The sequence below is a fragment of the Solanum dulcamara genome, chromosome 12 (assembly GCF_947179165.1).
Source record: "Solanum dulcamara chromosome 12, daSolDulc1.2, whole genome shotgun sequence".
Taxonomy (NCBI): Eukaryota; Viridiplantae; Streptophyta; class Magnoliopsida; order Solanales; family Solanaceae; genus Solanum; species Solanum dulcamara.
In genome coordinates this window covers 2,821,848-2,846,922 of record NC_077248.1, presented here as the reverse complement: position 1 = coordinate 2,846,922, position 25,075 = coordinate 2,821,848, and the positions used below count along the sequence as shown (strand labels likewise).

The window sequence follows — 25,075 nt, the reverse complement described above, 5'->3', positions numbered from 1 at the left end:
GGGATCATGAGTGGGTGCTGATGATCCACCATATTTGTGGGGGAGGCGGTGGAGGAATTAGAGGACTGGTTCTAGAAATCGTAAACAAGCTGGCTGGGGTCTGCCATTAATTAATTAATTTTTTCAGGAAGAAAGAAAATCCAAATCTGTAGAATTTATTGGAGAATCCCCATCCATATCCGAATTGACTAAATCTAATATAGTATTTTCTACTATCTAATGGTTATCTTAAGCAGGTGGGCAGCCATACGATTGATTGTGTATTCATATATAGCTTTAATTAGTGTTGAAAATCAGTGCACTTTTTGGCCGGCCATTGACCAATATTATGAAATCATAAATTCTTGGAATAATGATCAAGAAAAGATCAACACATCTGATTAAGAGAAATATGAGAAAATGATCTCCTATCCAATTTATAATTTGAATAGATATAAAAATTAAACAAAGAATATCTTATACGTTTAATTTACATATTTTTGTAATACGTACTTTATTGATTTTCGTCGAAAAATGTTAACAATAATAATAATAATATTTAGTGTAATCTCACCAATAAAGATAGACTATATATAAAATCATATCTTTGAGCATGAGAATTCGGACGAGTATATTATTTCCTCCGCTTGAATTTTATTTTGAAAAAAGCAGTCCAAAGTATGACTTCTCCTTTACTAGTTTGTCATGTCTTTACTTCTAACGAAATTTAAAAAGGAAAAGAAGACTTTTTAAAAATATATCAAATAAATGTACTAAAATGTTCTTTAATTTTATAGTCTTATACATGTCATTTAAAAAGCTGAAATAAGAAGTTGTCAAAAAAGAAAAAAAATATTATGTTTAAAAGTTAAAACGGACTAAAAAATAAAAGTAGAACACATAAATTGAAAGGGAAGAAACATTAATTTGACTGTTTTTTTTTTTTGGAAAAATCTATGTTGAGCCGTTCAAATTAGACTTGTCATTTTCAAGAAGAAATTTAATCCATACTTGCAATTTCATTAGTTAGTTTAATTAATAAAGTCTATGGCTAAATATTTTTTCATGTTATCCTTTTTTCTTTTTTCTTTTTGCTATCATTTTTCTTTTAAAATTTATGCATTTCGTCAATTAGTGTGTCATTCTTTTAGAATATCGAAGCTTAATGACATTGTTTACATTTATAATCAGAAGAAAGAAAATACTTAATGCCCCGTCCTTTCATTAATTGATTGGCTTAAAGGGAATTCCACACAATAAGCCATCCAAACGATGTTTGTCTTCCTAAGTCAAGTAATGATGATCCATCAAAGATTTGAAACTTGGTAAAGTATTAACGAAGGTCCTAACTAAGGGTTCTCATTAGAGGTTTCTAGGGAAATGGAGAATGACGTTGTTTCCTTGTCATGTCAATTAGTCTTAAGAATATATATATATATATTTATTTTTATTTTTATTTTTGGTGATGATACAAAACGATATTTTTTACATAAACACAATCAGTAAAATACATTTTATTGTCCTTTGGGATGCCTCAGTTGGTTTGGAGGGTGTAGTGGCTGTCTAAATGCAATCTTTGGTTTGGTCTGACCTCGACGAGAAGGAAATGCAGTAATCCACATGGATGATCCGGGATCAATCCTCCCTCAATACCTTCTAAATCAAGCTTGTCGCACATGAGGGCTTGTCTAGTGCGGTTTACATCCTTTGTGTGGTTTGTAGGCTATTACACAATGACCGGGGGTATATCCAATGCACACAAAGTGCTCACCTGAAGGATAGAGGCTATGAGAGACGTTATAGCGACTGCGGGTTATCATGCAGTTTCAAATATATTTTATTTTTATTTAGAAAGTAACAACTAACAACACAGCCAACCACGACAATATATAATGCAGTAATAATATAATAATAGTCAAAAGAAGGATATATATATAAGAATAAAAAATATGTAATTAGACAAACATACTAAACATTCAAAAACACAAATTATTATCATGTATAATTAAATTAACTTGTCAAGCAGTCTCAAATGAAAAGGCATGTTCTTGTTTTTATTTTTAGTTTAATGAGACAACAAACTTAAATATAATTATCTTTACTATGAAAGTCATCGTTTCACCTTTTTTTTAAGCAAGTTGCCAAATATATACTCTGATTAATGATGTTTTGAATTTAAATCCCTCTCTTATCGTTTCGAATACTTTTACATGACTCAGAAACATATCACAAATCTGAAGTATTTTATTATAATATAAATAGTACACTTGTGGCTTTTCCTTGCGGAAGAGGATCGATAACCATCACGATTTAAGTTATTAGTTAGATCTTTATAATACAGATGATTTTTTTTATCCACAAAAACTAGATATTCAATTGTGATGCAAGAAAGTAGTAACCCATAGTCAGATGTTATTTTTTTCCCACCAGAAATGTCAGTTCATTAATCACGAAACATGAATTTAAGATTATATCAACTTTTTGTGTGTTAATGTTCTTCAATTTTCTGAAATATGTTTGATCGGCTCTATTTGAGCTTAAATTTTCGGGGTCAATTCGTTACGATCTAGTAAATGATACTCATATTTTTTCAAGTATGAATGTTGCTTTTTTTCAAGTTTATCGCTCATGAGACAAGAGTTTAGGATTAACTCAACTTTTAATGTGTATTAGTCCATGAATTTTCCGTAATATGTGATCGACTCTGTTTGAGCTCAAATTTTGTGGGTCCATTTGTGACGACCTAGTAATTGATTTTCATAGTTTACTTGGGGCAGACATTGCTTTTGGAGTATATGGGTCACAAGAAAAGAATTTAGAATTATCTCAATATTTTGAGTATTAGTCCATATATTTTTTGAAATATATCTGACGGACATTGCTCGAACCCAAATTTTGTAGGTTCAGCTATGACAACCTAGTAAATGATACTCATAGTTTTCTAGGAATAGACATCACTTTTTTGGAATTTATGGGTCTCAGAACAAAAATTCAAGATTATATCAACTTTTCATGTATATGTATTAATTAGTCCATAAATTTTTTGAAATATGAGTGATCGACTTTGTTTGAATTCAACTTTTGTGGGTCCATTCATGAGTACTAGTAAAAGATACTCAGAGTTTCTTAGAGGTAGACATCCGTTTTTCTTCTGGAATTTATGGATTATGAAACAGGAATTCAGGATTATTTTAATTTTTTGTGTGTATTAGTCCATTATTTTTTTGGAGTATGTTATGTGTGAATGACTCTATTTGAGCTAAAATTTTGTGGGTCCATTCGTGATGATCTAGTAAATGATACTTATTGTTTCCAAGGGAGAACATTTCTTGTTTGGGAGGGTTAATGGACCACAAATATGAATTCAGAATTTTTATCTCGACTTTTCATGAGTATTAGTTTAGTTCATTAGTTTTTCAGAATATGTCTAACCAACTTTGTTTAGGCTCAAATTTTGTGGGTCCATTCATGACGATCTAGTAGCTTATACTTAGAGTTTCTCAAGTGCCAACATCATTTTTTGGGTGTTTATGGATCACAAAATAGAAATTCAAAATTATCTTGATTTTTTGTGTGTATTAATTCATGAGTTTTCCAAAATATATGCGACCGACTGTGTTTAGGCTTAAATTTTATGGATCCATTTGTGACGACCTAATAATGATACTCATAGTTTTTAGGGTCAGATACAAAATACGAAATTTTGAAATATGTGTGATGAACTTAATTTTAACTCAAAGTTTATGATGTCTATTTGTGATCACCTGGTAAATGTTATTTACTATTATTTTCAGACACACGTCACTATTCACGAAATATTAGTTTTGTTTGATACACATTTTGAATTTCTCAATTAATGTAACACGTAAAGAAGAAGCATTTTTTTAGGCAAAATACTCCATCTATGTACAAACATTTTACACAGACTCAAGAATTCATGAAAACTTATTGTTAAAACAAACGTTCAATATTAATAACAGACATTGATAAGCGATCCTAAATAATTTGATTATAATCAATTCGTGACGATCATAAATTGAAAATCATTATTTTCATTTAAAAAAAGATAATATATATATATAAGTGAAAATCCCCAATCATATTGTAATGACCCTCAAGGTCATTTTTTTGAAATTTTTGTAAAATGACCATTTTACCCCTCCCTTTAGATGCCCCGAGTCATTTCTAATTGTTATCGGGTGTTGATTTTTAGAAAATCCTATGAAGAGTTAACTCCTTGGAAATTTTGAGTTTCATAAGCTTTAAGTATTAAAAAGTGGTATTTGAGGTCAATTGGAGCTACGGGTCTCGTAATGGAATTTCGTCGATTCTAGCAGCTCCGAAATGTCGATATAGGCTTAGGAGACTTTACGGAATCAGTTTTGGAGCTGTAACGAAGATTTGAGGCCTTGAGTTGAGAATTTGAGGAACTTTAAGCCAAGGTTTGACTTTGGTCAACTTTTGGAGTTCCGATGCTCGAAATGGAATTCTGATGACTCCGTTGAATTCGGGAGATGGTTTTTGGTCTAGAATAAGTGTTGGTTGAATTTTTAGAGGTCCCGAGTCCGTTTTGGTATTTTGAAGGCCTAAGTTGGTTTAGTTGCGACTTTTTGAGTTTTGGGCCAACGAAATCTCGAATTCAAATTCTGATGGTTCCATCAGCTCCGGAATGACCAAATTAGGCTAGTAGCACTGTTGGAATGACTATCGAGTCAATCGATACGAGTTTGGGGCTATTTGGCGCTTTTGACTTTGAAACTTAGCATATAGTTGACTTTGGTCAACATTCTTGGAAAATGAGCTCGAATAAAAATTCTGACAGCGCGGTTAGTTCCAGAATGTTGATTTTGGTCTAGAACGACCCTTCGTTCGCTTTTTGAGGCTTTCGGACTAATATCGAGGCCCGTTGTGGAATATGACTTAAAATGGCTCTTGGGTGTGGGACCCATTTTTTATTAAAATAATCTTGTATGGAAATTCTGAATGAGCCATTGAGTCCGGAATGTCGAATTTAGTGGGGTAGCATATTTGGTTTATTTTTATCGGATTCCGAACGAATTCCGACCACCCCATCGGAGATTTTGGATTCTCCAAAATCTGAAAATCACAGCAGCACAGCATCCCCATTTTTTGGGATTTTTCTCCAACTTTAAAACCCCATAACTTGAGCATTAGGGCTCCAAATTGGGTGATTCAAAAGGCAAAATTGTGAGGTTTTTCGTGGAGAACGCATTGGAGAGATTGAAAACTGATTTGGAGCATTCGATTCAGGTAAAAATCGCGATTTTAATTGCAGCTGTCTCCATTTTCGGATTTAGTTTTTGAAGAACTTTGAGTAATTGTTTCTTGACCTATATAAACCCGATTTTGGTGATTCAAGGGTCTAAATTCAAGAGAATTTCGTGAGGAATCTTTTGGTAATCTCAGAAACGTGAGGAGAAGCTTCGTTCGAGGTAAAAATGTGTTTTAAGTTACTGATTTAGTCATTTTCGGAATGAAATTTTGTGGAATTTTGGAAGAGTGTATCTTGGTCAATATAACTCCGTTTTGAGTGATTCTTGAGGCTAGATTGTGGAATATTTCGCAAGGAACGTCATGGTGTAATTTGTTTTGATTAACAGATTTTCGTTTTTGAGAAATCGACGTGTAAAGAGGCTGCCTTATATCGTTTTCTTAGTTTGAAAATGTGGGAATTGATTTTTGATCGTCTTACGTAATTTCCCATCCCGAATTATGTTATAAATCTGATTTGTGAGCTTGGGGTGACGTTTAGAACCTATTTTGGGGGTCAAATCCGGAATTTCGTATGTGGGTCCCACAATTCCCGTTTTCGACCCCAAAATTGGTCCGTCTCCAAAAATTATGAAATTAGTGTCTAAAGGACCGTATCGACGTTGTGGTTCTATTTTTGACAGCTTGGCAGCGTTCCAAGGCCGTTTGAAAGGGAAAAGCTCCAGCACAGTGATTTAGAGCCTGCGTGTTTGGCCTACAGGTAGGCTACGGTTTACCTTTCTTTAGATTGAGCCGTAATGTGTGAAAGCATGTTGAAATAGTTGGAATTTGGGTTGGATAGTTTGATTGTATATCTTAGGTGTTAGAAATCATGCTTTAGGCTTATTATCGGATTTTAGGATATTTAGAAGCATGTATATCTTGTCGTTATTTGTTAGTATTATAAGTAGAGTTGACTGAGCATGTTGTTGATGCGGTGGGGTATGTTGGCCTTAGTATAGGATGTAAACTTGCTTTAGACGTCCCGGCATCGCTCCGGTAGACTTAGATCCTTGTAGAATGGTGTAGCGGGCTAGTGCCTAGTAGTTTGGCCTTAGCTAGGCGTTACTCTTGCTCTTAAAAATACCATCATCCATAACTTGATATAATCGTGACTTTTGTGAGGCGTTGGCAGGACTAGATTTCGTGATCGTTGACTTTGGCTCCGGTTTTAGTTTTGGCGGCATATTGGTTGACTCATTGGAAAGGAGATTCTCAGTACTATTATTATTTAGTTGGAAAGGAGAATATTCGGCACCATAGGATAAACTATCTGTGAGTATCCGGGTACCCAGTCCCGACCTCCATTCTGAATTATCGGGGAGCATCCGGGTACCCAGCCCCGGCCTCCGCCGACTTGCTAGTATGACGAGCATCTGGGTATCCAGTCCTGGCCTCGATCATATCGATGTGTTACGGCGAGCATCTGGGTACCCAGTCCCGGCCTCGACCGCACTTATGTATTATGGCAAGCATCCGGGTACCCAGTCCCGGCCTTGGCCACTTTGAATATTCGGGTGAGCCTCTGGGTCCCAGTCCCAGCCTCGACCCCTAAGTCACCACTAGATCGATTGACTCTTAGAGATTCTGGGTTTGGAAATGATATAGTACTTCGGCTCCTAACATCGCAGATTCTTGGTTTCTAGCCTTGGTAGTTGTAGCTATTTTGTGTACTCGGCGGGCTTATGGGGGTTCGTCTGAGTTTTTATTTAACTTGCGCACGAGTGTCCCGGTTGGGCTTATGGGGGCCCAGTTGGGTATAGTTAGCTGTAGTTTTCATAGGTAGTACTCTTTTCCCTTTTGATGCTTATGTTGACTCCTATTTAGGCTATTCTTCTTTTTCATATTGTTTTTACCTTTTCTGCTCAGTCGGCCTATGATGCCTACTGGGTACCTGTTGTCTTTGTACTCATACTACACTCTGCATCTACTTTCGTGATGCAGGACCGAGCACCAGCTATCGCCGTGGATAAATCGAGCCTGTTGCAGTCAACTTCGGAGACTAGGGTGAGTACTTGACGTTTTTAGATCATTCCTGTCTCCTTCAACATGGATGACCTGTCTTTTGCCTTCTGAGACTAGCCAGTTGTTTTATATATTTTCAGTCCACTTTCGGGACTTGTACTCGTATTTTATTTTGTAGCAGCTCTGTACTTGTGACTTCCAGGTTCTGGGAGGGATCTTTAGTTGTTTAAAACATGTTTTGGTTTACTTCCGCTTATTCATTCTGTTTACTTTTATAATTCGATGCTCTTATATAGTTTCTGCCCTCAAACACATTACTTGAGGTTCCGGGTTAACGGATTGGCTTACCTACTAGAGGGTTATAGTAGGTGCCATCATGACCTAAAAAATTGAATCGTGACACATATATAACTTTAGAATTGACAAAAGATTTTTTAAGGAAATTATGAAAAGGCTCCAATTCTATTAATTTCTTTTGTCAAATATTCCCCCAACATGAGGGGGGGTGGTGGTATTCAATAAGTCACATAAAGGGGGACATCACGTTAATATCTCTTCCTAATAAAACTATATCAAACTAATTAATTGACATAAATCCTAGTGTGATTTATCCCTCTAGTGTAATTTACGGGCTATACTAAATTGAGGTTTATTCTGTGCGCATGTAAAGAATAATAAATGCAAATTTCCTTCTCATAAAACAATTACATATATCATAATTACGGTAGCGTTAGATATTTTTATCACCTTTTAGTTGTATATATATGTCCTTCACAAAGAAATTAATCCTACAAATCAACTTTTACATGCTAAAAGCATATATATATTTTTCAAACCCACGATACATATATAAAGAGTCAAAAATTTTATGTTTATGGGTTCTGAATCACAATTTTTTTTAATTATTGAATTCATGATAAACTATTTACATACTCCCTCCATCCCAAAACAAGTGTTATCTAAGAAAAATCATGTCTAAAAAAGAAATAAATACAATGTGTAGTTTGCTAAAGTAAAAATTAGTTAGAAGAGTACTTTTTAATAAATAATTACTAATTTTAGCGATATTTTTTGTTTATTATCATTTATAGCAATACATAAAAATATTATGATAAATTTGCACTATGTATTAAAAGTGAATTATGCATGTAATATAAATGTATTATAAGTGTTTTAAAATACATTATGCTTGCTGACTAAAAATCGACAAAGTGTATTATAATTATATTAAATTATGTGATAAATATATTATGTCACGACCCACTCTGTAGGCCGTGACTAGAGCCCGAGTTGGGCACCCATACATACCCTTAAGCCCACTTAGCATGTTAGCAGAAGAAACAAATGTAGAAATCAAAAGAGGTCGCTAAGGAGCACATGAAAGCAGATGTAGTACACGAAGGCCGTTAAGGCCATCACGGAACATAAAAGTCCAGAACATATATAGGACCCACAGAACATATACAGAATCCATACCACAAGACTACAGACCTCTATAGAACGATAGCCTAATCATATGACGGGACAGGGCCCCGTCGTACCCTTGATAAACGTGTACAAATATGCAACAAAAAAGTTAATATCAAAATAGGGCTCCGGATAAAGGAGCACCGTCAAATAGCAGAGTGGATATCTTAAGCAAGTGGATCAGCAAAACGAGCATCAGAATAGAATGTGCAAGATGCTTATCACAAGATAATGCATGCGGAAAAACTTATGTCATATCCGGCCACATTACGGAACGCGGTGAAGAAAAGTGGTCGCCATTTCGTCACCGGCGCCACAACACAACATAACTCCAGAGTAGGGAATATCTGCATAACAGATCATATCATATCATATCATCAGACATCAGCATATGTGTACATGGCACAACATAACTCCACAATCCAAGTACAGGTCGTACCTTCCCCCTCACATTGGGGCACGGCGAACAAGGCAGAGAAGTACGCACGATCATGTATCTTCTGGACCGGGCTCGGTGAAGAAAGTATTGAGGCATCCACGAGTAGAGTAGTGAGAAAATAAATGCAATTTAAATCATATTTGAGACTCGACAGAATGATCCAAATGAGCTATCATTCAAAAATCAAGACAAGCGCCATATCAAGTACCTTTTAAATGTTACTATGGATTGCATCAAAATAGAACCTCTGGAAATCTAAAACATTGGCCATCCAAGTGGCTCTAAGAATAGAAACTTACTTGGAAGCATATAAAAATCATATATTAATTTCATAAAGACCATGCCAAAGAAAGAAAGATAGCTTTACATTTTTTTTACTACTCTCCATCATATAGAAGGCTTGAGAGCCATCGCTCCATTATTATGGAAGTTCTAACATTAGGAAGTAGATAAGAGTCATAAATCATGATCGGAGCTTTATGGATGGGATAACCCCCAAAACTTACATCATGTAATACTTATCTCAAAACATGCCAAGAGAAGGAAGGGGTAGCTTTACATACCTATGCCAAAAACATGCCAAGAGAAAGAAGGTAGCTTCACATACCTATGTCAAAAACATGCCAAGAGAAAGAAGGTAGCTTCACATACCTCTTATGGATTATTCTTAACCACGTTCGCCTCGTCGTCTTTTGAACCTATTTAACATGAGAGTAATACTAAGATTAATAACCTTTCACTTTTTAATTTTTAACTCTACAACCACGTATCCATAGGAATCATTTCCTTATCCATTTCCCTTAACTAGTTTATTACTAGCTCCGAAGTTACCAAAAATTAGGCAGCATCTCTCCTAGAACTTCAACATCTCCGAGATTTCAATTTGGTTAAAATATCAACAACCATACCAGCAACAACAACCAGCAGCATATTTACAAGTAAATCACTTCAAATTTACACAATACAAACTCCAAACAACTCGCTTAAAACTACGATACCAAAATAGAGTTTTTAATCTTTATTTCGTAAAACCTTTAACAATATGAAACGGAGGGTTGTGTGGCTGCAACCAGAAGCACCCACACCCTTTTTAAAACACCTTCCAGTCCTGCACCACGCAATCAAACCAGCTGCAACTGCAGCACCACAATCACAATACACTACCCGACTTCGATTTAACTATAACGACTTCAATTTAGTTTGTTTCTAACGTCAAGCATCCTTATGCAATTTTTCCACTTTCAACCTTATTTAAGACATGTAATATACCTCATAACATCATTATAAACTCCAATTTGAAATGGAAAATCTTACCATGCCCGAAACTCGCCAAAACACACCTTAGAAGTTCCTTTAGCACGACTAAAACTTTGTGGCTGCTTGTTGTCCTTTTGGTGCTGCCCCAAATCATAAATTTACATTAATAACACCTTCATATTATCATGATATACCCTAAATAATTAATTCATGGAACGAAATCGGAGGACTTACCCTTTTTTTTCTCCAACCCGTGGCTCTCTCTTCTCTAGCTCAAGGTTTCTCTTCTCATTTTTTTTTCTCTAGAAGTTTGTAGATAAGAATGACTTTGGTTGTAGATAAAAATGACTTATAAAAAATATATATAGGCTACCTTAGGGGGGGGACACGTGTCAACCCCAAAGTGGTGACACGTGTCAAGCCCTCATTGGGCCACTACATTCCCTCCTCCAATCCGGGGCTGCCACATGGCAGCTGGGTCCACCCCTTGCTCCAGCTACTGCCACATGGCACTTCCAACTGCTGCCACGTGGCACTTTCTCATGCTGCCACGTGGCACTCTCTTTTCCTCCTCGTGGGTTCGTAATCTCGTCTTACTTTACGAACTCATGTAATCCTTGCTACGTAAGTTTGGTATGTACTCAAGTAGCTTAAGTATGTAACACATCCAAAGTAATAGCTTACACAAGTAAGTCGAGTCCTACGACTTACTACTTGGCCTCCAATTCCTTCCGGATTCTTATAACGCTATCTCCAATCTTTCTTATTATTGGGTATCACATTCTCCTTTCCTTAGAGTTATTTGATAGCGTTATAACTTATCAGTCTCACATGGTAACTTTTAAGAAGCTTAAGAACCTTTCAAGAAACTTAAGAAGTTTAAGAAGCTTAAGAAGCTTAAAAATCTTTCAAGAAACTCAAAAACCTCTCAAGGTACAAAAGTCTTTCAAGATACAAAAGTACGGGGTATAACATATTACCTATCAATAAAATTTGTATTATAGGTGTTTTATAAATTGTCTTTTGTAATATGTATTAAAACTGTATTATATATAAGTGTTCAGCAAAAATAAAAATGTTATTGTTATAAATGGTAAATATTTTTTTGATATATTATATTTATGTAAGTTTTCCTTTGCTAAACTATCTCTACTTAATAAATGTCATTTGGAAATTGAACATTATTTTAAAAGATAGAGTATAAGTGTATATTGGAAAAATATATTAATTTTTGTCTTGAATTTTTAAGATGATACTTATTTTGAGACAAAAGTATTTATTAAGGTGACACCAATTTTGAGACGGGAGAAGTATGTTTGCATAAATTCTTAAATATAAATACAAATTTAAGAAAAAAGCTATTAAATTCTGTTGAACCCGTAATTTTTAATGCTATGCAATTATACACTTCCAACCTTGACTTTTCTATCAATACCTAAAACCTTATCTAATACATTTCTATTTCCCCAAAAACGTAAGGCACAAAATTGTTTCTTTATTGAGAAATATTTTATTCCACCCTATTGTTTTGAATTGGACACTTTTATCTTTTATCCTTTTTCCAAAAATTGTGGGGCTAACCACTTTAAGTCACTCTCCCTCTAAGTCATCAAATCCAAATTAAATAATTCATCCTCTCAAAACCCCATTGGAATGTTCATCTAAAATATCCAAAGATACAAAGTTTTCCCAAAAGTTTCTTAATTTCATGGCTTCAATCTCATTCAGTCATTCATTCAATTGCAGAAAAATTGCTTCTGTTATTCAAGAATGTCACACAAAGCACGTTAGTGCTCGATCATTTTCAACATTAGTAATTTCTTGTCAAAATCACAAACCAAATGATCTCAAAAGCGTGAAAACGAAGAAGCAAATCAACAAGGGTGTATTTCCACAACTTATATTTGGTGTAGAGAAATTAGGAAAAGGTTTGAAGGATAATTTGAGTCCAAAGCAAAAGGGTGATTGGAAGGATTTGACCTTAATGAGCTTATCATTTGCTGTGTATGTATACATTTCTCAAAAACTTGTTTGTGCTTATTGTGCTTGGACTTCCCTTGTGGGACAAACTTGGTAAGATCGCGGCAAATTCAGAATTTAAAAATCAGTACTTTCGTTTTACCTATTTTTGTTTTTGTTTTTTAACATAGTAATATATTTTATTATGATTTGTATTCCTGCAAATCTATCTCGTCTACTCTAGATCCGCCACACTGAATTATTGTGTTTAATTCTATAATTTCAACCTCTATATGGAAAGTAATTAAGGAAAATTAAGTTCTTGATTTTACTTTCCACCCTTAGTTCCAAATGCAAAAATTCTTATATGTTTATAATTAATTGTCTTTTTGTCACATTCTTTATTTTTAAGGTTTTAAACATTGGCTTTGATTTTTGGTGGTAAATGACTTTAATTTGCCTATTTATCAAAATTCCAACTAATTGTCCCTACTCCATTATTCCTTTGAAATTAGTTTTTCTAACTTTAATTTTGTGGTCCTCTCTTAGCAAAATTATTTAAACGTTTTGCAATTTGACAAATTCTTTTAGAAAACATTCACTAATTAAACGACGGTCCACTTGGAACACACAAATATAAAAGCTCCAAAGTAAATCGAATCATATTATATAATATTAAAAATATCTTTGAATTATATTAACTTAATAATTGATATCAATTCAAGTGAATAATTCGATAAAAAAAAAGGACAGTTCGATGCACTAATTCGATAAGACGAGTATAAAAATGGTGAAGCAATGACGAGGAGCCCAGCTTACTACTTTTGCTCGTTACCAACCTGATTTATACAATAACTATGTTTATTCGTATCTCGAAAATACATACGAAAAAATACGTAGTTTAATGGCCAAAAACACTCAAGTGACGTGGGTGGCATTAGGGCTGTACAGGGCAAATCGATAAACCGCATCAAATCGATAAACCGCACCAAACCGACAAACCAAACCAAATCGAAAAAAAACCCGACTAGTGGTTTGGTTTGACTTGGTTTGGTGTTTGGAAAAAAAACCCGACCATTATAGGGTTGGTTTGGTTTTAACTAAAAAAGTCAAACCGAAGTCAAACCGACCCGATTATAGATATACTACTTTTAAATTATGTTATACATAAAAATATTTATTAAAATGTAATTTATAAATATTTTTTAAAATTTTTTCATAATTTTTGTTTTCTTTCTTACATTTAGATTTGGACTTGAGAAGCCTATCTAAATAATATACAAAAAAAGTTTATCTTATAAAGTTATATTATAAAGTTAAAACTTCAAACAGTGTTCTGTCTCCATCTTATATGTTGATATTTTGTACTAGAACTCTTTTTAAGAAGCACTGTTCTGTGCTTTTTATTAGATACTATGAAAAATCTGAGAACTCCAAAAAAAAACGAAAAACCCAAAAAAACCCGAAAAACCGAGAAAAATTGATATCGAAAAACCCGACTTTTATTGATTTGGTTTGGTTTATAGATTTAATAACCCAACAAAAATAATTTGATTTTATTTATAAAAAATCTGAACCAACCCGATACATGTACACATATTGGATCTCCAGGTTAGTGAAAATATAGTCTTGCATTAATAACTGGAAAAAAAAACTACATATAAGAAATTAAAATATTGTTCATGATAAAAAAATCATGCGATCTTGACACAAAGTAAAAAATATTACATCTAAGTTAAAAATATGTTTAGCTTATTTTGTTTAAACTATATACAATAAATTTCCTTACTCATGTGCAGAGTTCAGCCAAAATTATTAATTTTAGTTTGACCAATAAGTGGAACTCTGTCCTTACTAATTCATTCAACCTATTCAAGTTGGGATTGGTTATATTGATCTATTTATTTATTAGTTTATTTTATTTCAGCTCATTAAAATATGAATTAATATTAATTCAAATTGAGATATGAGAAATCTTATCAAAATATTTTATTTTATTATGACATGCATATTCATAATTAAAAAAAGAAATTTATAAATTACCTAAAAATATTTTCTTTAAAAAAAAATAAAATAATTAAAAATTAGACAGATTAAGTTATGACTCGCATTTTAAATCACGTAACTTTAAAATGATCAATAATTCACTCGTTTATTAAATCAAATCGATCTAATTCGTTCAAATTCCACCCAACCCATCTTAGTCATAAACGAGTCACCAAATTTAAAGATGCACTATCAAACATTAAACTTTTATCTTTGGGTATTTGCAAAGTACAGACAACTGCATACTTTGGGTGAAAAAAGTAGAAAACAACTGCATACCATTATAATGTTTCTGACGTTATTTCAAATTCAAATCACATAAAACTTTTAAATTAGAAAAAAAAAGAAATAATTATTTCTATTTCTAGATTTGTTTGATTAAAAATTAAATAAGTTTAGGCTCAAAAGAATAATTCATTTTTATAATGACCTCAAATTAATACTATGTTTACGTTTAAACTTTTATGGATATTGAATTTCTTAATTTATATGTAGATGTAGTCTGAGAAAGATAGAATATATGCAAACCTTACTTTTACATTAGAGGTAGAGAGGATATTTTCGATAATCTATTGGCGTGAGAAAATCCCAAGCAATCTCGAAAAAAAAAGTAATAGGAAAACCTGCCAGAACCACAAATAATAGTAAAATAGCACATAGTAATAGACAAAAACTACAACAAAATAATAGAATAATTAATATATAAAAAACAAAATATATTAACAAAAGTTGAAGGACAAGAAACCATAAAAGCAATACTACCGCTACTCTAAAAACAGTACAAACATTCAAAGAAGAACAATAGCAACCGCAAAAGAAACCAACAATTGTGAACATAGACAACAGGTGTAGCACAATAGACTACAAGTATACAACTAATACTACGATTAACACAAAGCTGTCAGACTCCTACAAAGCCTAATCTTATCGCAAAAGCGAGATAAAATTTAGTTATCTATTAACCGTCTATCATAATCCGCAATCTCCATTCAAGGTTATTTTCTCGATAAGCTAAAGTTACGTCATATATTACAACCTCTCCTCAATACTTTGTAGGGTTACCTCTGTCACTCCTCATATCCACTGTATCTAACTTCTCGCACTTTCTCACTGAAACACCTCTGTATTTCTTCTTCACATATTCAAATCATTTCAGTCTTACTTTATTTATCTTAGCAACCACAAAGGCCTAGTCTTTAGCATGAGAGCATCAACCCATAGAAAAATAACATGATTATGCCTAATATGCATAATTTGACCATCGAAATATATAATGAAGTGATTAGAATTTCTTCATATCGACAAATCGCTGAAAATAAAGAATTCATTTAAAAAAATGCTTATTTTTTTAAAATTCAAATTAGTCGAGATAGTAAATTTAAATAGCCAAAGTCTAAACGCATGCTTTATTTGGAGGGAACAGAGGAATGATTACTTTTATAGAATTTCTCAAATTTAAAAAAATAGTCCCAACAATGAATGTACAACATGGCCGACATTTTTTCTTTTACTTTTTTCTTCCCATTTTGTTTTTAAAAAAAAAAAAACTCTTGATTCTTTGAGAGGACATTTTTGGATATATATATCAATTGTCTTTCACAAGAAAATATTTTACAGCTCATTGTTCTTATCCACTTTACTTCCCTACATATTCCAATTCCCAAATTGTTTATTTTATTATCTTTATAATATGGGGGACCTCCATAGCCAATTTTATAATTACGGGGCTTTGGCATTTATATGTTGTGGCCCAACAAAAGTAGTTTATTTTACGAAAATATTATTTAAATATATATTTTATTTTATTATAATTTTTATCATTTAAAAAAAATCAAAATTTCTCTTAAATATACATTATTTTCATCGCGATAATACATCTCTACTCTTCTTTCGAATAAATTATTCCTCTCTCAAATACAACTCTCATTTATATATTTAAATGTTCTATTCCATTTTTGATATATCTTTATTTTCTCTGATACATTATTTCTTTCGAATATATTCCTCTTTTATGCAAAAATTCAGTAATGAATTTTTTTTAAAAAATAATATAATTAACTATTAATATTATGTAATTTACGTAAATTACACTTATTTTATTTGGATCAAAATACTTGTTCAAAAAAATAATTAAAAGTTTAGGCAATTACAGTAAACTTTTAAGGTCATTAACGGTTTTGCCACTCGACAAGTACACAAAGTGGCTTTTGTACTTGCCAAAACAGATATTTCACTGCACTTTTTGTGAGTGTAACAATATGAAACAAAAAACACTTGAAACGAAACGGATGCATAGAACATTATAAACTATGGATAGAATAATTACTCAAATTGTGGAGATTACAATCCAAAGTTCTAATTTTCCATAAGAAAATCACCATTACTCAAATTGACATTTTCAAAGTGGGGAAAAAGTACAGAGTAACATACAAAAAGAAAAAATTGTACTAGTCACTAATATTGCCTCTATATTTTATACCATACTATACTGTATACTCCAAACATAGATTTACTTTAAAAAACTACTATGCTTAAAAGCTTTCTCTATCCACATTAAAATTCGATTAAATCTGAATTCATGCATTGCGGAGCTCATATCTGGGAGGACACTCGCTACCGAGTTTTTTCATTCCAAAGACTCAAAGTTGGAATTTTTTATATATTTTACATAAATACTTACAATAATATTATCCAAAATTTCAGATCTCCACACAGCATCCAGATTGCACAAATCCTGAAAACTCATCAGGAACATCAATCTTCGTCAATTTACTGTTTTGCCCTTCTTTTTTGTCGTGTTCGACGAAAAAGAACCCATGCGGGGCACCTTGATAGGCCGACCCGGTAACCAACGTCCGATCACCAAGATCCACACCACATGCTCCGACGTTAACATTCGGGTCGGATTCTGCCCAACATGTTAAATTTCCATTTTTGCCCACACCTACACATGCCCTGGGACACTGGCTAGACCCCCATAAATTCTCAACTCCTCTCCACTGTCCCGTAGTGAGTTCATATAACTCAGCACTATTCTTGAATTGGCCTTGGGTTTCCGTGTCGTAACCGCTTACCACACAGAAATCAGAGCCGATAATCACACCTTCACACTCGTCTCGCTCCTCGCTCATCCGAGGCAACTCAGTCCACTCGTTAGACGCAATATCGAAAACCCAAGCCGAACTCAGCGCGTTTTTGCTCTCATCGTGACCGCCGGCGATAAAAACCCGTCCTCCGACAGCTCCCATAGCGAAAAACGACCGAGCTTCCGGCATATCCTTACGCTGAGTCCATCTACGAGTAATGAAATCGTAAACAAACACGTCTTTAATCGGATCCCAGCTTGATGGATTCCATCCACCCATAACAATAAGCTTCCCTTCCGTGGATGCAATTTGACAAAACATTGGTAACCCATCTGGGTATTTCGGAATCGGGTCGACCCGATCCCAAATTCCAGATACTGAATCGAAAACCGAGATCGCATACCTGGGTTGTCCGGTGGGTTTAGATTCAACTGGAGCTGGTAAAGCTTGTACTAAACAAGCGGATTTATGGGTATAACCCGTTTGTTTCCGATGGTAATAGAACGCTTTGCTTTGAAGAATTCGGCACCATCTTCGGCAAACACGAGAAGCAACTCCATGAGTTGAATAGTGTAATCGGGTCAAACACTCGAGGGCAATTTCCTCGGGTAGACCCGGTAGTAACTCAGTGAACTCATCTTGGTTCATTTTTTTTAATCTAGAAGGTTTTTTTTTTTTCGACTGAAGAAGATGCAGTGATGCAGAAATTGGGGGATTTTACGTTGCTATTTATAGTAAGAAATGAAGAGTGTGAGAAAATGATATTTTATGGTTGATGCACTAAGATTATTACACGTGGAATCATCCATTAGATCCTTGATAAATGTTAAAATGCGGGCGTCCATAGGATAAAAAAATCCATTAAATTGCTTATAAATATTAGCCACACAATGCTTCGATAATCCTTAAAAAGATGGAATAATCGAATCTATATTTTGAAAGAGGAAAATTGAATCATATTGAATTCAATTTATATATGATTATCGAAGCATAATGTGTTAAAAAATCGTTATATATTTATCAAATCTCGACATTCATGAATATATTTTGATAATTCAAATTGTTCAAAGTCATTATTGTGCTACTTCAAATTTGTTGATGGTTCTACATAGATAATTTAGAGCTTGTTTGGATTGGTTTGTGCCTTTTGATTTATCAGCTAAAAGTTATAAGTTAAAAATACTAACTTATAATTTTTAATGTTCAATGTCATTATTGTGCTACTTCAAATTTGTTGATGGTTCGACATAGATGATTTGGAGCTTGTTTAGATTGGTTTGTGGCTTTTGATTTATCAGTCAAAAGTCATAACTTAAAAATTCTAACTTATGTTTTTTAAAACTTATTTTTAACATTTTAGCTAGTGCTTATAAGCATTTTTTTTTTAATTTTACTCAAATACTTAAAAATTACGTTGCTTTAAAGCACTTAAAATAAGTCAATACATACGGATCCTTAATTATGATGTGATTTTTCAAAAAAGGTATAGTTTCTTTTATATTTTTAGATCTTTTATACCAAGTAAAAAGAATATCTTTTGTATTTAAAGAAAATGAATGTGGACTTAATCCATATTAATTTGGGATTCTAAAAAAAGAGTGAAGTTTCTTTGTATTTAAACTCTCAAAATGAGAAAAATCCATTCAAAATTTCAATTAAAAGATCATTTAAACTTTGATTGAGAAAAAAGGTCCAACGAAAACAACAAGAAGGTTCCTACGATGATATTAGATTGGATACAAAATTTTAAAAGATTAAAAAAATATTTTTAATTAGCTAAAATATAAATATACTCAATCAAATTCTTTTAAAATCAAATCAGAATTTATCAACAACTATAGGATCAAAAATAAAACTCTCTCTAAAGAAAACCATCGTACAAAATGAAACAAAATAATTTTTTGGTTTAATATATAGTTTAGCTCCCTTTAACTTATCAGGCTATTGCATTTAAATATTTAAACTAAATTTTATTTTAATCGAACATCTCAATCTCTAATATAATATTTTAATTAAAAGCTTCTGATTTAAATTTTTAATTATTTTCTTACACATATTTTATTTATCTATTAAATAATTAAAATTAATTATATATAAAATATATCATTTCTTTTAATTAATTCAGTAGCTATTGTGTATCATGCAAGAAAAGGACATGTGGATATTCTGTTGAGGTTGAGTCTATATTAACATAACCTATATGTATGTAGAAGAATATATTAGAGAAATGACAATTTTGCCAATACATATAAAAGGAAGAAAGTAAATAAAAAAAAGAGAACAAAAGTAACAATAAAGCAGAAATTGAATGGCCATTTGGAGATAAAAAGGATAAGAGCTGTTTTTTTAGTTTTATCAAGAAGTAGGCCCCACTATTTATATGTATATATATATATATAAATAATAAAAAAAAAGCTTAAATATGTCATCAAAATTTGAAAAAAGATTAATCTATGTCATTCGTGAAAAATTTGGCTTATTCATGTCATTATTTGTTAACTAAAATGACATAGATGAACCAAACTTTTAATGGATGGTATAGATGAATGTTTTTTCAAAGTTTGATGGCATATTTAAATTTTTTCCATTTTAAAAAATAATTTAATTAATGATGTGGCCGAATCATAATTGACCACATGTATAAAATAATTTTGTAAAATAGAAAATATTTTTAAAATGAGTCTTTTCTTAAAATTCGATAATATATTTAAGCCTTTTTTATTAAAAAATACGTTTAATTAATTGACTATTTAAATTTTATTAATTTGATTCTTATCTTAAATTTTTTCCTCCCAATTTCTCTTCCTCGCCTAAATTGAAAATTCAATTAGTTGGATTTGAATTATCCGAAAAATACAATGCATAATATATATCAAAAGATCGAATCAAACCTTTTACCTCCAATTTTTTGTCTTTTTTCTTTATAAAAATATTATCCACGTGGCAGATAAACTTTGTATAACTTAAATTCATCCTTCCTAGTCAGCACCAATCTATGGGCGTCCCACTTTGCCTCTAAAGGGGAAAAAAGTTTATTATCAAGGTATTATATTCCATTAAAAAACATCTCAAATAATTCATAAATTTTTGAATATTCATAAAGAGATCATGAAGACATCAAATATAATTTTTTTTAAAAAAGTAATTTTAACTATCAAATAAACTCTTGAATATTCATAAAAAGATCAGATTTTGAATATTTCGTAAACTCTAGAAATATTCATAAAGATCATATCAAGATGTGAACGAACTCTTCTTAATAATTAAATACTTAAGACACAAATTCTTTTGTGCATATCAAGTCCAAATCATCCTAGAATACGCTATTAACAATCCTCGAATCACGAAGAAATCTTAGGAGAGAAGAATCAAGGATAAACGGATTTATACTCATATTATTTTATTAATAAAATTATATTTTTTTCATATTTTATTTGTGATTGTAATTTATTTTTCATTACTTTATAAAATATTGTTGCAAATAGATACTGTTCAAAAAATAAGCTTTATGGACTTGTAATTGAAAAATATTGCAGCAGATTCAGAAATCATTAGAAAAAATTGTTTTTGAAATTCATGACATTGTGATAAATTTCAAAATGATTAACAGTATCTTAGAAATTTACTTAATTAAATTCGAAGTTCATGTGGTTATCATGATATTTTCATAATAAAAGGTTATTACTTTTCGATGAATTTTTAAAATTTATGATACTGTCATAGATTTCCAAATCTATAATAATATTCTAGACATTCACTTGTTTAAATTAAAAAATTGTATCATCGTTTCAAATATGGATTAGTTTGCTATTTGAAAAGTGGTAAAAGGTATAGATTTTATTTATAAATAAATTATACCTAATATAAATTTAAATTAATCAATTTAATAATTTTCAAACATAAACTGTTAAAAATAAAAAAGGGGGTAGGGTGGGGTGTGGGTGAGTTGCAAGCCCCCCACAAATTAGCAAAAAACGGTGAGCGATTGGAATGTGTTTTTTTTTTCCTTTTGGATTCTCATATGAAATCTGATTTCCGTATTGAAGTTCCGATTAAATTAGAATTGCATATTGTAAGATTCAATTAAAGGTGACACTCTTAATAAAAAAAATTTCATACTCAAAATTTGAATTCAAAATCTCTAATTAAAGATAGTAGAATTTTATTACTAACACCACAACCTATATTAATAACTGTGAGTGTATGAATACAGTGTGTAGCTTTGATTATTTGAAGGTGACTTGACAAATTAATATCATTAAAAGGGGTATAGTATCTTATGTTAGTGTAATTGTCTATGTTATCTATTCACAAAAGCAACCAACTTATCCACACAAATTGAAATCATTCAATGAATGGTTTCCATATTTTCATGTTATCGATTTGTGATATTTGGCCCACAGTTTGACAATACTACTAGTTAAATCTATTCACTCCTGCAATTTCTCTCATCTTTTGTTTTTCTTTGGGTGTTTAATATTTATTTTACGATTTAATAAATTTATACTAGAAAAATTCACTTTGAGAAATAAAGTGATTCTTATAAAAATAATTACTTCATTCGTTTTAAAAAAATGATCTAATTTGACTTGACACAGAATTTAAGAAAATAAAAAAGACTTTTCAATTATGATCATAAATTAAACTTATGTCAAATGTATCAAAATTTCATTTAATCATATGACCTTAAATATGTCACGTGAAAAGTTAAAATTAAAGTATTGCCAAAAAAGAAAATGGATCATTCTTTTTGAAACAAACTAAAATAAAAAGTAGGTTATTCTTTATGAAACAGATGAATTATATAGTAAGGACATGAGCCTAAAATCTTTAGTTAAGAAGAAATGAGTACTTACCTCTAAATCACAATCTTTATGTATCCTAAGACAAAATAACATTTTACTATTGATTCATTGTCGGATTCAGAATTTTTTACTAGCAACACCGACATATTCAATATAGTGTAGAAAAGATAGAGTGTATATATATCTTAGAAATAAAAAAATTATTTTTGATAGATTTATCAAAAAATAGTTTAAGGAAAAAAGTAACACTAAGTACAAACTAAGAAACAACTTATATTATCTTTTTTTTTTTAAAAAAATTAATATATATATATATATATATATATATATATATATAAAATAAAGAGATCAACGTCTATCTATAATAATATACATGAATGGTAATCTTGACTTATGTGAAGCAACGTTAACTGATTTTGTAGTCACTATTCTTTTGAAATAATATGTGAATTTATACATATATTTTACCTTTATAATAAGTACTATATTATGAGTACAGTTGGATAGCAATGACCTCCAATAGTAGGATTTGGTCTAAATAAATAAATTTGAAGGTGGGCTCATAGTTCAAAGCAATTTCTAACTATGCCATCTGTTTGAAATTAATATAATGAAATTTTCAGATTCAAATTTCAATAGAAACAAAAAATATGAAATAATTTATTTTTATTTATTCTAATTTTAATGGAGATAAATATCTGATATCTCTCTTAAATAAAAGAAGATCGACATATATTCTGTGGAGTTAAAAGTGCGTGTGAACTACTTCAGACATATTGATTATATTATCAAAAATAAATAAACAATTTTATTTTAACAAAAGCTTCTGGAAACATTAGTATGATTTTTTTAATTATAACAAAAGACTTAGTCAACTAGTCTATGTTTTGTTTAATAAAATGGTATCTTACCTATTGAATTATTTGGATGTGATGTTATGAGGAACCCACTGATTTGCCAACTTACAACTACATACCCATAAAATTATATTTATTCCTTTACTTTTTTTTTAATTAAGCTTTCAGGGCCCATTGTCTAGCCAAAAGACACCACTTTTTTTTTTGTGTGCGTGTCCTAGATTTGGAAAATCTGAATTAAGGAGGGTAAAACAGACAAAAAGAAAATGTTTGAAACTGTAGGTTTTGAAAGATACTAGACAAGTTGCATTGAGAATTAAGGAAGAAAAACATTATAATTAATTATTTGTTTGAAACTATAGGTTAATTTGGACAAACACTAGACAACTTGCAATGAGAAAAAGTATTGCAACTTGTATACAGAATCATTAAGGTCAATTTCCGGTAGGAACTAGTCTATGTTATATGTGCTAGTTTTTCTTTTTAGTTTTTTTTTATTATATAAAAATGATACTTATATTATTATTATTATTAATATATTATAATAAAAGTATTGTGCAAAGAACAAGGTATTGTGAAAACATCGAAGGATTAGTTATCAGACATACTTGTTACGTTTACACTTGTGTGAACTTCTTTGTATTTCGAGTGAGTTGTATGAGGTTATTCCTCTCTATATTTTATACTCTCATATTTATAGTGAATTGCTAATCTCCTCTTATAAATGTAGGTTGATCGAACCACGTTAAATATTTATGTCTTTTTTGATATATTTTTCATTTGTCTTTTTATTTATGATTCTTCAAAATTTACTTTTCAAACTTTCGCATGACACTTGATTATTTATGTCCTAACATAACATAAGTATTGTTTATCATATAAGTGATAGTAGTAGTAGTACGCTAATATGAGTATGTAGACTAGGAAAACTCACAAGTGAGTCATTACTTTAATATTTTTAAACAATTTATTTTTATTAAAAAGAAACATCTTTCAGTAAAACACCCTTAAATTTAGGTTCAACTTTTAAAATAAAGTTTGATTGCTTCATATTTTATTTCACCGAATAGTTCTATTACATTAAAGCCTCTTTATTTTGCAGAATTAATTAAGTCGCCCAATGATGAAACCCCATGTGCTAACTTATAAATAAAATAATGTCTTTATTTGATTTTTCCACAAAGATAAGACCACCGCAATTTAGTGATATATTTTTTCTTTAAAAAATTATATCTTACATTCTTCTCCTCTTCTCCTTGTACTGATTTAAACTTTTGTGTATTATTTAGTTAACCCTTGTGGAATTTAAAAGATTTACTATGAAAGGGAACATAAACGCGTATTCAATTTTTAAAGTTTATAATTTCTTTTAATAATTTAATTTAAATATTTTAAGACATATATAAAATTTGAGTAAAAGCAACTTCTCTATCTTTAATATAGGAATAAATTCTTTGTATACTTTATTTTTTCTAAATTTCACATTAATTATATTAAATATGTTATCGTTATCGAGTTTAAACAAAGGTTATGATGAACTTACCGGATCCACCCATAGACCCCACATTGAGGAGAAGAAGGGATAAGACAGTGACACGTTTGGTTGTAATGTGATTCACTGATTGGACTGAACAATGGCCAGTTGAGTTGCTTTGTCGTAAAAATTGGGATATGACTTGGAAAGTTGCTTGATTTTTGTAACCAAGTCAAGCACTAGCTACTTTGTTATGTGTACGTTTTTGGACTCTTGACAAATTAACCTAGGATTTATTTTTAATAGATCTTTTACACCAAAAAATACGTATCATATATAGATAGGGGTTGTACGTAACAAATATGGTAATGGTGGGACAAATCTTATGTGATGCTCATAACGATAGAGGGCGAATTTCTAGATTGATAAAAATAATTTTTTTTATAAGATATAATACAAGATCACAAAGT

The 25,075-nt window shown here is 31.3% G+C and overlaps 1 protein-coding gene and 2 long non-coding RNA genes across 5 annotated transcripts; 1 reads left to right on the top strand and 2 right to left on the bottom strand.

Annotated features, from left to right (window-relative positions):
• Positions 1 to 1,446: 1,446 nt before the first annotated feature.
• On the bottom strand, positions 1,447 to 10,697 carry LOC129877833 (uncharacterized). 3 transcript variants are annotated; one of them, XR_008763626.1, is made up of 4 exons: positions 10,613 to 10,697; positions 10,436 to 10,518; positions 9,122 to 9,819; positions 1,447 to 1,750 (listed from the first exon to the last, which is right to left on the bottom strand). It is a non-coding gene; the product is annotated as an uncharacterized LOC129877833 (long non-coding RNA). The 3 variants fall into 3 exon arrangements; XR_008763625.1 differs by lacking the exon at positions 1,447 to 1,750 and adding an exon at positions 8,563 to 9,029; XR_008763624.1 differs by lacking the exon at positions 1,447 to 1,750 and having other exon boundaries at positions 8,563 to 9,819.
• LOC129877834 (uncharacterized) lies at positions 5,162 to 7,392 on the top strand. The gene is made up of 4 exons (XR_008763627.1): positions 5,162 to 5,250; positions 5,360 to 5,432; positions 5,895 to 5,971; positions 7,195 to 7,392. It is a non-coding gene; the product is annotated as an uncharacterized LOC129877834 (long non-coding RNA).
• Positions 10,698 to 16,723: 6,026 nt separating the features above from the next.
• On the bottom strand, positions 16,724 to 18,171 carry LOC129877089 (F-box/kelch-repeat protein At1g15670-like). Its single transcript, XM_055952568.1, has one exon. The coding sequence runs from the start codon at positions 18,115 to 18,117 to the stop codon at positions 17,083 to 17,085; it is 1,035 nt and encodes a 344-aa protein (XP_055808543.1). The 5' UTR covers positions 18,118 to 18,171; the 3' UTR covers positions 16,724 to 17,082.
• Between the last annotated feature and the right edge of the window lie 6,904 nt (positions 18,172 to 25,075).